General features: G+C 38.3%; 1 protein-coding gene across 1 annotated transcript in view; it reads right to left on the bottom strand.

Moving 5' to 3' along the window:
- Positions 1-742: 742 nt before the first annotated feature.
- LOC150087088 (dnaJ homolog subfamily B member 4-like) overlaps positions 743-15392 on the bottom strand; it is an 82579-nt gene continuing 67929 nt past the window's right edge. The window contains exon 3 of the mRNA XM_090372940.1: positions 743-998. Within this exon, the coding sequence (XP_090229066.1) occupies positions 771-998 (228 nt within the window). The 3' untranslated portion in view covers positions 743-770. The remainder of the gene's footprint in view (positions 999-15392) is intronic.

Genomic DNA, 15392 nt, shown 5'->3' with positions numbered 1-15392 from the left:
CTAATAAACACTTGGAACAAGTATGCTTTGTCAAACTGGAAAGGCACTGATGGACTGATGTTTTACTACATATCAAAATGTTTTATTTGGAAAATTCTGAGAAGGAAATGCATATAAACTGGTATACATATAATGATTGAGGAGGATAATTTTAAAAGTTGTTATCATATAAAGTAGAATTTTAGATTCTACTTTATATGATAGATGTGGGGAAATTTGCCTTTAGCCAGCGGGTAGTTGGTTGATGGAACAGACTTCCATCCCTTGTTGTGGAAGTTGATAGCCTAAATAAATTTAAGGCTCAGCTGGACAAGTATTTTGAACGGACAGAGGGGTGAAGTGGAAGTTTTTTTTTTTTTTTTTTGACTGATGCTGCATATGCTTGCATCATATGCCTCTACTAATGCTAATGCTAATATTTTAAAAATACAACTGGAGGATTTTATTGAGATTTTAACATGAGATTTTAACACAGCTGGGGAGTCAGCTGTTAATAACCAAAGTAGTTATTTACAAAATATTTACATATACACAAGCCACTTACTGAAAGCTTCCACAAATTGCATGTGTTACATAAATCAACCATATATGGGATGCATCCTAACATGAAACAAGCTGACCCGTTTCTGGACATTTGCATTTTACAACTGCTACATCATTCTGGTTACAATAGTATACAAGAAGTTAACTACAGTACTGTAAATGAATGCAGCTACAATTAAAATGTAGCCATAGCTTTTTTTTTTTTTTTTTTTTTTAAATCCTCACAGTTAAGGCAAACAATCCCAAAGGATTTGTTTTGTCGTTTCTGTAAGGATATCTGGAAACTTTATGTCAAATGTAATAATAAGATCTCCTCTTTTTGATGGTTCTTTTGGGTGTGGCAGTCCCTGACCTTGTACCCTCTGAATGGTATTAGGCTTCACAATATCACTTATCCTCAAAGTTTTCTTTTCACCTGTTATAGTTGGAATCTCTATTTTTGTTCCACATAATGCCTAAAATAGAAAGGATTATTTCAATAAGCAATGTTTTGGTGTGTCTGCACATAATTTACACTGCTTTGATTTTTTAAAATAAAAAGTAAATGATATGGCATGCCCTAACAATTCAGCAACAATTCATTATATAACTAATGGAAAGAAAACTGATATCTGTAAATAAGTTTTAAAGTAATTTTCTAGAAGAGGTAACCCATTTATTACATACTTTTATCAATAAATTAAAATAACAAGCAACTCTAGAACTAACCCCATGAAATAATCTTTAAATACTAAAAAAAAAAAAAAAAAAAAAAACAACAATTCACGAACAAATATGAAAATGTATAGTTTCTTACTATAAAATTAATTAACTGTGGAAAATTTCCAGAGCAATCAAAATGTGTACAATTTAATGCAATGCAGTTTAAAATTTTAACTGGGTCTAACTACTAATTGTTAAACTTCGGTGGGGGACTGTTTTCATGGGAAGTTCCAGGTCCTCTAATCACCATTAATCAACAACTCATTGGGAATGCCTGCCTTTCTACTGTTACCAAACAAGTACCCAGATTAATAATGGCAGTGTATCCAGACAACTCCATCATCTATCAACAAGACAGTGTACCATTCAGCAAGGCCTGGCAGGTTGCTAACTGGTTTGATGGAACAATGAATTTTCAGTCCTCCTCCCATAGCCAATCAAACCCATCTGATCTCAACCCAATTGAGCATGTTTGGGACCTACTGGAAAAGGACATTAGATGTTTACAACCATCCACTTGACAATATGCAAGCATTACTGGGCACATTGTGCAATAAATGGGTAGCGTTACCAAAGGTCACTCTGCAACACCATGTAATATCCATGCCAAGATGGATACTCAAGGAGTTTATATAAGTAAAGAAGTCCTTGCTGTTTTTCTTAGCATCCATTGCCAAAGATCTCATAATCTGCCTTTGCTTGCCTAACCTCCTTTGTGACTTGATTACAGACTAGCTTATATCTGCCACAGGTTTCTGTGTCACCTGATAATTTATATGCATCCCATGCATTTTTCCTTCTCTTCCACGAGTCTCATTAGTTCATCTGACATCCATTTAGGCCTAAAACTTGAGCAATATTAAAAACTGGAGATTGCCATGGACATTTTGCTAGTAGGGAAAAGAAGGCGATTATCCCTTTGTATAAGGCAATGGTCAGGCCACGTCTTGAGTACTGCATACAGGTCTGGAGGTCTCATTTTAGGAAGGATGTATCATTGCTTGAGCGTGTACAGAGTAGGGCAACAAGATTGGTGAGGGGAATGAAGGGATCCTCTTACCAAGAAAGGCTTAAGTTCTGCAAATTGCAGTGGCTGGAGACTAGGGAGAGGTGATCTGATTGAAGTATATATGGCCTTGAATGGGTTTAGCACGCTGAATTCTGATGGGATTCTTCCACTTACTCAGATTATGAACCCGAGGGGGCAAGACAATTGTAGAATAGATGTGTGGAAATTTGCCTTTAGCCAGCAGGTGATTAATTGCTGGAACAATCTTTCATCTGTTGTTGTGGAAGTTGATAGCTTAAATAAATTCAAGGGGGAACTGGACAAACTTTTAGAGGGAATGGATGTTTGAAATTGTTTTTTTTTTTTTTTTTTTTTGGACTGGTACTACATAAGCTCATATGCTTACTTTCTTGCATCACATGCCTCCATTACTACTACTAGATGTGTATGGCTGTATCATAGGCCAACTGCTTCCGCAATTAACAGGAGAACTACAAGTAACAGCAGAATGTTCCATGACTACCTGAATTGGTCTGATGATGAACGAACTGGATTAAGTCAAAGAATGGAATTTACAGAATTTCTTCGGAACCACAGCATATATACCCAAAAGTGCCCAATAAAGGTATAATAACATGCTATCGGCTCCATGAATTGGAGGAGATGAATAAAATGCACAAGGTCTCAACAGGCAGAACATGTTGAGACCTTGTGCATTTTATCCAGGCATTACAGGAAGGCCTGTTTTTGATCAAAAACGTGTCCCAGAAATTGTTTTCATTACCACTGAAACATCATTTTGTTCAGAACCTGCATGAAGATTGTATTTATGACCAAGATGAACAGTCATTTGTGCCTAATCTTGAACAAACTCGCCAATGGCCAACTGAACAGTTTGTTTCAAGTATCACTTGATAATTCTTATATTATAAGAGTTACAAGTACTAAAATTGTCAAAGTAATTGTTAAAAGAACTAAGAATTTAGTTTTTGTAATTACAACTTTGACTACAAAAAGTGTGTATAGGGCAAACACTTAGGCACATTACACCCGGATGACACTATCATATGACCCTCTATAGTTATTCCCTATTGTGACAGTTAGTGGCCCTTTCAAACTAACAATATTTGATGATACTACAGCAGTCTGTGTCAAAACGACATGATACTCAGAGTCAGAAAATTTAAAATTTAATCCTGCTTGTAATTTACATGCTCCCAGAGATTTGAGAATTTCATTAAGAAATATTATTTCAACATATTGCAAAAAGAAAATATAATAAAACAATAAATAAATAATACACATATATATATTAAATGAGTAATATGGTAGGTTGATAATCATTAATATACTGAATTTATGGGCTAATACCACTGCAGTAGAAATAGATACACTATGTCCATAATGTAATACAGTGGATTCCGGTTATTTGGGCCACCGGTTAATCGGGGCAGCTGTTTATTTGGGGCAAATCTTAAAAAAACAGAAACCCATCGAGAAAATAGCCAGGGTTTACTTCGCTTAATTGGGACAGGAGACCGCAGCACTAGAGATTACCCTACAATTGTCTCCGATGGTACCACGTGGTTCGGTCGAAATTCTGGAGGTCACAACCATAAAACAATAAAAACAATTAGCAGTCACCTGTTTATTGGGTTTTTCTGTTAGTGAAATATATCATAAACGTACAGTAAACTCGATCTTACTGAATTTGTGATAATACCGACAGCTGGAATTCTGTGAGTTATTATGGTGAAATGTGATTACACTTCCTTGAAATCTTCAATCTTATAAAAAAATTAATTTTCAGATCTTCTCTTCATTCCTATTTTTAAAGCTTTGTAACTCATTACTCCGTTCTCACTTGCACGTATTGTGTTACTTGCAATTTGTGTGTGCTGTGTTCTTTGTTATTGATTGCATATCTTTTTACTGTTTTAAATTTTAACCTTCCCCGCCCACAAATGTCAGTGAACAGAAATGTCAACTAGTTCATATGTACATATTACAGTACGTATTAATTATTCCGATTATATTCTTCCGATTTTCACGTATCATTTAATTTTTTAATTGGTAAGGTAATAAAGGGAAAGTTTGTGCTTAATATATCTTTACTTTTATAGCCTGTGGATAATATTCCTCCTATTTTCACTAATTAGAATCTCTGTTTAATAGAATTAAAATTCAATTCACAAACGTGATCACAATGGCCGCCGCTTACTGCACATCATATAGTGAACGGTACTTTACTATGTTGAGTTCGTCGTAACGTGATTTGATTGTACAGTGAACCAATTGTAAAGAAAAGGGAGGGGGGGGAGGTAAATTGTATTTTTAACTATTTACGTGAAACTTCGGTTAATTGGGGCAGCCGCTTAATCGGGCCAAAATGCACTAGTTCCGATGAGTCCCAAATAACCGGAATGGACTGTACATATCCACGCACGCGCACACACACACACACACACACAGGGTGATTCACTACCAGTGCGACAAACTTGCAGGAGGTGTAGGGGGCACAAAGGCGAATTGGAATCACATAGCATTGCAGGGTCCGAAATGCCTTCGTCATGCGGTAGAAGAAGACGTTGAATGGGAGGTCGCATGAACAGCGATCCCGCTGGAAGTCAGCATTTGCGAACTGGTTCCCGAGGCAGTAGGATGGACGAGTATTCAAATGTTGAACTGGCTGACATGCACCTCACGTATGGAGCTGCGGACTGTAATGGGCACGCCCCTCTGCGCTTGTACTAGGAATGTTTCCCGAAAAGGCGTGCTCCTCATTATACGATTTTTGTACGTGTGCACAGAAGGTTACGTGAGACTGGTTGTTTCATGAGAGGTACCATGAATCGAGAGCGAACGAGGAGGATGCCAGACAATGAGGAGAATGTCCTACGTCTTGCTGAAGGCAATCCGAGTACGAGTACTCGGGCAATAGGCCAACGATTGGGTATTTCCCAATCCACTGAATGGAGGATACTGTCAACAAACCAAATGAGTTCATACCATCTGCAATGCGTCCAATCATTGGAGCCTGCGGATTATCCACTCCGGAGGACTTTTGCTACTTGGTTTCTTCAACAGAAACGGTTCGCAAATGCTGACTTCCAGCAGGATCGCTGTTCACGCGACCTCCCATTCAACGTCCTCTACCACATGACGAAGGCACTTCGGACCCTGCAATGCTATGTGATTCCGAAACGCTGAAAACGGTAAAGACCTGGCTTTCTCTCACCTTGGAATCCTCCTACTTGGTTACCGGACACGGGTCCCTCAACGAAAAGTTACATCAACTGGGTTTGCTACCAACAGATCGCTGTTTCTGCGGCAGTTCAGAGAATTGGAAACATCTTTTCGAATGCAGGTTGTACGATGACTTAAGAAGGACCCTGCTGCAAGCTGTGCCAGGTATCTCAGAACAGCAACCAGAGCCTCTACTCCAAACACCTGACAATCTAAAGGCTTTCCAATCCTATGCATCCGAAGTCTTTAAGCGCAGGAAGCAGAGCTACATAGTTGTTACTGCACCTAACAATACCTCTTCAGTGACTTAAAGAGTTCTATATTCGCATGCCACCATCTTCTTCATTTTTTTTTTCTTTTCCACGTGCTGTCTGGAGTTCCCACTCTAGTGCAGCCAGTTTATTTATTCATTCATTTTCATTTCATTTCATTCAATTATTTATTTATTTTATTTTATTTATTTTTCTCTTCTTTATTTTCTAAATCAAACTATTCTTTTCTTTATTCTTATTAAATTATTATTTTTCTTATTTATTTAATTTGTTCTTCACGCGCTCTGCCTTGAGATCCCACTCTAGCGCAGCCAATTTATTTACTTATTTTATATCTATTTTTATTATTTTTTATTTTTTTCACGCGCTCTGCTTCGAGTTTCCACTGTAGTGCAGCCAATTTATTTATTTTATTATTTTTATTTCTATTTTTATTTTTTATTTTTTTTATTCCCTTTTTTATTATATATATATCTTTATTAATTAATTTTTTTTCACGCGCTCTGCCTTGAGTTCTCACTCTAGTGCAGCCAATTTAATTAAATTGCTTTTTTCTTCTTCTTCTTATTTCTTTATTTTTTATTATTGTTTTTTTATCATTATTATTTAATATATATATTTTTTATTAATTAATTTATTATTATTATTTTACTCTTTTTCTTTTTTTTTTTTCCCCTAACTGCACCACGGGTGGTTTTTTTTTTTTTTTTTATTTATTTATTTATTTATTTTTTTTTTTTTTTGGGCTCTTCTGTCTTTATCTCCTCCCTCTGGAATGGGCCCCCAGAGGAATCTGTTCCACCTTCTGGCAACACTAGGTGGGTCAGAGTCTCTCTTGAGACAGTACATGTTTTTCTGGGACTGGCCCACCTTCCCGTGGTGTGGACGAGTACCCAGAATCATCTGTCCAGGCGACTGATGCTTCTGGGTAGCCAAGTGGCCAGAACATAACAACAGAACACACACATAATACACACAAACGTACGTCACACACATATCTGGCCCATTTGTAGTGATACTGTTCTTCACAGAGACACAAGGCGGAGTTGAACAAACGTTCTAGGTGCCGCCCTTACATATACACATGTCCACCTCACGTATGGAGCTGCGGACTGTAATGGGCACGCCCCTCTGCGCTTGTACTAGGAATGTTTCCCGAAAAGGCGTGCTCCTCATTATACGATTTTTGTACGTGTGCCCAGAAGGTTACGTGAGACTGGTTGTTTCACGAGAGGTACCATGAATCGAGAGCGAACGAGGAGGATGCCAGACAATGAGGAGAATGTCCTACGTCTTGCTGAAGGCAATCCAAGTACGAGTACTAGGGCAATAGGCCAACGATTGGGTATTTCCCAATCCACTGAATGGAGGACACTGTCAACAAACCAAATGAGTTCATACCATCTGCAATGCGTCCAATCATTGGAGCCTGCGGATTATCCACTCCAGAGGACTTTTGCTACTTGGTTTCTTCAACAGAAACGGTTCGCAAATGCTGACTTCCAGCAGGATCGCTGTTCACGCGACCTCCCATCCAACGTCCTCTACCACATGACGAAGGCACTTCGGACCCTGCAATGCTATGTGATTCCGATTCGTCTTTGTGCCCCCTTCACCTCCTGCAAGTTTGTCGCACTGGTAGTGAATCACCCTGTATATATATACTATATTGTTAGTTTATGAGGAAGATAATCGTAAGAGACATACTCAGATAAATCTATGGAGAACGCATAAGTGAAGCATGCTACATATATTTCCAAAGATAATGCACAAAAACTTATCACTGCAGTGTTCTCCCCAGAGCATACTGCCTGCCTAAAATTCAAGCGATTCTCACGATCATTCTTGCGCTGTATGCTCTCGTTCAATATTAATTCGAACACAGTATGGGATCGAGGTCAATGTGACGGGAGATTATAATGTTAAATTATACAACAAATTTCTTCTATGGATCGCTCTAGTCACATTTATAAATAACAAAAAATTTTATAATATTGCGAAGTATTACACTTCCCCACCCGGCTGGCAAAATTTTCTGGGGAGAACACTGTACTGTATACGTACAATCTGGATGGCTTCTTCCAGGATCAATTACCCAAATTGAAAGGAAAAAAACAATAAGAGGTTCTCTGTTTCTGTAATGATCAATATGCACTAAGGCAAAATAAATTTTGAGGTTCCATAATTATGATTTATATAAAATATAATAGAAATTATTTGATTTGCCTAAGTGCATTAGCATTAGTAGAGGCATATGATGCAAGAAAGCAAGCTTATTCAGCATAAGCCAAAAAAAAAAAAGCACAACCACTACTCCCATTTCACCCCTCCGTTCGTTCAAAATACCTATCCAGCTGAGCCTTAAATTTGTTTAGGCTATCAACTTCAACAACAAGTGATGAAGTCTATTCCACAAACCAACTGCCCGCTGGCTAAAGGCAAATTTCCGCACATCTATCCGACATCCGTCCTTCCACAATTTGAATTTATGCCCTCTCAGGTGATCATTCTGAGCAAGATGAAGAATACCATCGGCACTGAACATGGTCAAGCCATTCAAAGCCTTATACACCTCTATCAGATCACCTCGCCGATGCCTAGTCTCCAGACTCTGTAATTTGCAAAATTTAAGCCTTTCTTTGTAAGAGCAACCCTTTGTTCCATTCACTAATCTTGTTACCCTTCTCTGTACTCGTTCCAGCAGCTCTACATCTTTCTTGAAATGAGGCCTCCAGACCTGTATACAGTACTCAAGGTGTGGCCTGACCAATGCCTTATACAAGGGAATAATCACATCCCTATCCCTGCTAGAAAAATTCCTGTATATCATTGACAAGACACCATGAGCTACTCTTGCAGCTCGTATGCACTGCTCAGAGAACTTCATATCTGCCTGCACAATTATCCCCAGGTCCTTTTCATTCTCTACCACTGTCAGCGTAGTACCACAGAGTTGATACGTTGATCTGGGGTTACTGTTTCCCATATGTAGTACTTTACATTTGTCAATGTTAAACTTCATTTGCTACCTCTAAGCCCATCTGCTCAACCTTTCCAGATCCTGTTGCAGCAGCATAGCATCAGTAGTGTCCTTAACACCCCTGCCAACCTTTGTATCGTCTGCAAACTTGGACATTAAGCTTGATATACCATCATCAATATCATTCATAAACACCGAAAACAACAACGGACTCAACACTGAACCCTGAGGAACTCCACTAATAACATTAGTCCACGTTGAGCACTGTCCATTGATTACCACTCTCTGTCTTCTGCCACTCAACCATCCCTTTATCCATAGCAGCAATTTGCCTCCAATGCCACACTGCTCCAATTTGTGCAGCAGTCTTCCATGTGCAACAGTATCAAAAGCCTTTCTAAGATCCAAATATATAATATCAAAGTTATTCCCTGCATCCAGTTCTTTTGTGACTACATCATAGTATCCAATAAAATTGGTCAGACAAGACCTGCCCTTAACAAAACCATGCTGTGTCTGAGCTATAAGTGAATTCTCTAGATGATCCTGCAGTGCTTCTTTAACCAGTGCCTCCATTAATTTTCCTGGAACCGAAGTTAAACTAACAGGTCTATAATTACTTGTGTCAGCCTTTGATCCTCCTTTGTGAATTGGAGTTACATTTGCACATCTCCAGTCTATGGGTACCTCCCCTGAGTCCAAAGAAGCTCTCATAATTATGGCTAGGGGTTTGCTTACTTCCTTTGCTGCCTCCTTTAATATAACTGGATAGATCCCATCCACCCCGGGTGCCTTTTTTATGTTTATCCCCAACAATTTTTCCTCCACTTTCCTCTCAGTTATTAGAAAATCATCTAGCTCACTGCCAATGTTTACTTCACCTACGACATTCCCCTTCCTGAATAACTCCTCATGTGTGAATGTAGATGCAAAATACTCGTTTAGATTGTTAGCCACCTGAGCAGGATCCTCAACTGTTGAACCATCAACATCCAGTGGACCAATCTGATTCATTCCTTTCCTTCTTGAATTTAAATAGGTAAAGAGCTCTTTTCTGTTTTTCTTTGCATCCTTTGCCAAGGATTTCTCATAATCTTCCTTTGCCTGCCTAATCTCCTTTGTGACTTGGTTACAGACCAACTTATATCTATCATAGGCTTCCATGTCACCCATTAATTTGTATGTATCCCATGCATTTTTCTTCTCTGCCACATGTCTCATTAGTTCATCTGACAACCATTTAGGCCTGAACCTTGAACAATATTTCTTGGTTGGTATGTAAAGCCTGGTAGCTTCCAAGATTAGTTCCTTGAATGCTTCCCATTTTGAATTTGCTGTTGGTAACATCATTAGTTGGTCCCACTGTATAGAATTTAAATACTGTCTGAGACTATCATAGTTGCCTTTACGAAAGCAAAAACCCTTCCCTTTACCTCTGATGGTAGTTACCTCCTTGAGTAAATCCCACTTCAACACACACTGTGATCACTGCCACCTAGTGGTTCCTTTATCTGCAGATTCTTAATGCATGAAGAATCACTACTGATAATCATATCAAGAGTATTACTCCCTCTAGTTGCCTCCCGAACATGCTGGTGTAGAAAACAATAATCCAATAAATCCACAACAGCCTTGCTAGTGTGTGAGTGACCAACCCACAAATTCCAGGCAATATCTGGGAAATTAAAATCTGCCATTATAACACTCTCTGATGTACTGGCCCATTCTATTTCCCTGTACAGTATCTTATTATACTCATCAGAGTCATTAGGCCTATAGCACACTCCTACTCTCAATTTTGATTTACCTATGCTTATGTCACACCAAACTGACTCGACACTGCCCTGTCCATCGATGTCGACTGGCTTCACTTCCTTGGATTTTGTGTTTTTTAACTAATAGTATAACCCCTCCTCCCTTCCTATCCTGTCTATCCTTTCTGTAGACGTTGTACTCCCCAAATTCCAGTTCTGCATTCCTTATATCTGTGTGACACCATGTCTCTGATATCCCAACAATATCTGCCTTTGATGTTTTGAGCAAAACCTCAAATTCATCAAATTTATTTACTAAACTCCTAGCATTGGTGTACACGCAAGAATACATGCACCTGTTTCTATTCTTAGCTACCTTAACAAAACCCATGTGTTTACTTGTACCGCAATGACTTCGAGCAGTCTATGAAATATCCTGCATATCACCTCTGACACTGGCTACTGTTAATCTATTTGTCTTTGTCTTCCCCCAAGCTAGCAGTTTTCTGACCTACCTAACACTGCCTCGATAGCATCAGCAAATATTCTTGCACCCTTTCTATTTAAGTGTATCCCATCCCTGTAGAAGCAATCTCTCCTGTTAACAAGTACAGTCCAGGCTGAAAAAAATTCTACCCCTTGAGCCTTGCACAATCTTTCCAGGGCCGAATTTTCCAGGGCATGTTGATCATTACAGAAACAGAGAACCCCTTATCATTATTTTTTTCCTTTCAATTTGGGTGGTTGACTCCGGAAGAAGTCACAAAGATTGTAGGTATACAGTGATAAGTTTTTGTATATTATCCTTTGCATATATGTAGCATGCTTCACTTATGCATTCTCCATAGATTTATGTTGTTGTTGTTATTTGGTTTTTAGGAGCATTAGCAACTAAGGCCATATTGCTCCGGGAATATGCAGTGGTCATTCCCTGACCTTCCCGCATCCTCTGTATTTGGTGGTGATGGGCTCGAACCCCGGTCTAATCAAGAAGCGTGTGCAACGCACTGCTGCTCCTTCCCACCTGGCTACGGAGGTGCCCCCATAGATTTATCTGGGTATGTCTCTTATGATTATCTTCCCCATAAACTAATATGGTATATATATATATAAAGGTTGCAGACTAAATTTGCAGAATGCAGAATGCAGACTAAAAACTGTGAGTGGATCTATGGAAAACATGAAAAAATAATAAGAAAGTACATATAGCTGTATATCTCATAACTTCAATGTCACCTTCAGGGGTCAACCATTGAAATCATAGGAAAGACAGCAATATGTAGTCCTCCATTTCTGACAAAAAATATATGCTCAGTATATTAATATTAGTAATGGCCATTTAGTGCAAGGAAGCCCAAGGCTTATGCTGCACCAGCCAGAAAAATAAATAAATAAAAATTTAAAATAATAAAATAAAATAATAAGAGAAAAGAAAAGACAACCTATGCATTTCCCTCCTCCCCTTGTTGTTTACATGGGTAGGCAACTTATTCCAGTAATTTATAACACCCTAGTTCTAGAATCATTTATAACCTTGAAAATTTCATTCTCATCCATTTTAATATTGCCTCTCAGGGCCTTACACACTTCAAATCAAGTCACTTCTAAGGTGCCTAGTTTCCAACCTGTGCACCCCACAGATTCAAAGTCTTTTCTCATAAGGACATCCTTTTGCCAATCTCATCAGGCAAGTTACTGTCAATGTCTTTGTCTTTATCAATGTCTTTTTTTAGATGCAGTCTCCATAACTGAACACAGTATTCCAAGTGTGGTCTAACAATATGATAGGATTATGACATCCTTATCTCTACTAGCAGATGTAACAAAAACAATGCCATTTTACCTAAAATGATACTTTGCACAAACTTATTCAGCTAATTTATATGTTAACAGTAAGCTAATTTACATTTAAAATTAGCTTACATATAATGAAGTCAATTTTAAAGTATTATCTTGAATGTTCTTTCTTTAGGTTTAAAACCAAAAACTTCATAAAACAGAGCCAAGCAGTAATAATTTTTTTTTTTTTTTTTTTTCTGAAATGACTGTCTGAAGCAAATCAACATGAAAGTAAAGAAATTAGATGATGAATGCCCATATCATATAGTGCCACCAAGAAGTAAGTTGATGAATTCAAAAAGGGCTGTAGAACAGCCAATGATGAATATAGATCTGGACAACCCATAACTATGATGATTGGATTGAGTTACAATAGAGATTGTTCTTTAACTAGCAAAATCTTTCAGGTATGATAAGCTGGGCTTGTCATACCTGAAAGATGACAAGCCCAGGGGATGAGATGTGCACCCACACCACACAGGGCACATGCAGCCCCCTCTGTGCTACCAAGCAATACTAGATGGTATGTATGTATGTATGTATTTGTGTAGGGTGGCACCTAGAACATTAGTTCATCTCCACCTCGTTTCACTTTTAAGATACATTCTGTAGAAATGGCCAGAAATGAACTGGCTGTTTGGCTACCCGGAATCGGCATTCGGAAATGCACCACAACCACGGGAAGGTAGACCAGTGGCTACCAGCCAGCAGCAGAAGAGAGGGATGCCAAGGGCCTGACAAAGTTCGAGCCAAAGACTCTTGCAAAAAAATTGTTAAAAATAAAAAAACAGAGGGAAAATCTTAACTATAGAAAAATTAAATACTGTACACAAAATTAACCTGAACATATTGAAGTAAACAAATGATACTTTGAGGTTTTCAAGGTAAACAAAGTAAGTAATCTTGTTAAATTTTTAAAATTAATGTAAATATCATTAATTGCTACATCTGCAATTAAAGTTTATATACATAGAAATAATTAAGTACAATGAAATATTCACAGGTGCAGTCACTGCAGAAAGAATTGCAAGCCTTTTATTGAAGGCTGCCTTAGCAACATCCTGAACAGCATGGTAACTGGTGGCATCAGATACAAAATTTGGTTCCAATCCTGATGAAAATTTTGGAACTGCATTCTGCAGAGTTATTCGAAATTCATTGTATGAGGGACAAGAGTACAACACATGCTACCAATCTTCCACACCACTGCAATGGCAGAGTTCCGTAAGAGACGAACAAAATTTAACAGGAGCGTGAATCTGGTGAGTATGGGCTTGGCACACCCAGCGTCCTGAGCTGGATATCATCATTCTTCCCTTTCTTGGCGATTCCCTTCCCTTCCCTTCTACCTCTACCTCTCTCGGTAATCCAGAAATTTTTTTTTTGGCTGGAGCAGCATAAGCTTCAGGCTTCCTTGCACCATATGGCTAATAATAATAATTTAAACAGTTTCTGATTTAATTATCCATGTCCTGATAACAAATAGGAGGTAAACAAGTCAACACTAAACCAGATGTAGCTTTTTTATCCATAAGAGTGTTAACTTCAGGAGAAAAAGAAAAAAAAAAAAACTTATGAGTTACACTGCCCGGTGTTGTGCTATCCCACCTACTCTGCCACAAATTGATCAATTTTTGCCAAATTCTTTGTTGTTCAGCTTTAATACTGACTTCAGTGTTAATAGAAATTCCAAGGATCTGAGTGGGAATCTGACGTTTCAGGCGATAACATAAGCCTCTGAAAATTCCATAGAGATCAAGTGGTAACGTCCCAGCTAAAACCTGCAAAGGAGGTGTTGAAACCATTTGACAAATCTTAAAAATGCAAAGTAACATTGTACGCTGTACTGACATCAATTTTGATTGAAATTGTACAGTCTGTATCCTATGAGTACGGACTGTACAATTATGGGACCCTAAGACCCCACTCAGTTCTAGGAACTCTGCCAAGAGTGATGGTGAAATTTCTGATCTTAATTCACAGATTGGATAAATGAGGGATAAAATTTAACCTGCTGTCAATAGTTATTCCCAAAAATTTAATTTCCGTTACTAGATATTTGTATATCGTTTATTTTAACTTTTGGTGGTCGACGAACATCCAATTTAGAGCCAAGAATCATAATTTTTGTCTTGGTAAGACTAATTTTTAATTTATTTTCAACTGTCCTTTGTTGAAGATCAGATAAAACTTTCTCAGCAGATATTTCAATTGAAGATCTAAGGCGGAAATTGCCACTAACATGGACTGTCAAATCATCTGCATATGCGATGATCTTCACAATGTCAAAGGTTCGGGTAATTCAACCTTGCAAAACAAAGTTCCAGAAAAGTGGTCTCAAAATAGAGCTTTGAGGACACCCTCGAAAGACCTGATGCAAAATTTGTCTATACTTAGATCTGACGGTGATAAATCTGTTAGAAAAATAATTCTTAATTAAAAGATAAAGTTGCTAGGAACATTCGGCATGACGTATACATTCGAAGGCACTTTCAAACAAAAGGGAATCAAAAGCACCCTCGAAGTCAATAAAGACAGCAAGAGTATACTTGAAACTGGAGTGTTCAACAGAAGAAATTAAGTCAACAAGGGCGTCCTTGCAAGATCTTCCAGGAGGAAATCCATACTGATTAGGCACAATTAATCCCCGTTCCAAATACTAGGTGGTAGACCAGTGCAATACCACCACTTGCCTTACTGGAGCCTGGAAGTAGTTGAATCCATGTTCAGTCTCCAGAGGAAGCACCAGCAAGCCCAAACCGCCAACTCTTCCTCGACGCAGTATAATTGATGTCTTCTGAAGTTATGATGGACATCACGGCAAAATCCAATCTACCTTACATTTCAACAGTACAGCTCTAAACCAGCATTCCCAGACCAGACACTAGATAGTCCACCAGAGTGAAACTATTGGTAACTCTCTAGGAGGCTTCCAGATCAGCTAGTGTATTATCTTGCTACCTCTGCGATACCAATACTGACTGGAAGAGTCTGAACAGTGGTGTTTTTTTTTTTTTTTTTTTCCCTTTTGAAAAGACCCAAACAAG

Source organism: Mastigoproctus giganteus, chromosome 4 (assembly GCF_048544385.1).
Source record: "Mastigoproctus giganteus isolate SK-2022 chromosome 4, ASM4854438v1, whole genome shotgun sequence".
NCBI lineage: Eukaryota > Metazoa > Arthropoda > Arachnida > Uropygi > Thelyphonidae > Mastigoproctus > Mastigoproctus giganteus.
Note: the sequence above shows the minus strand (reverse complement) of the source record. Positions and strands in the feature narration are given on the sequence as shown.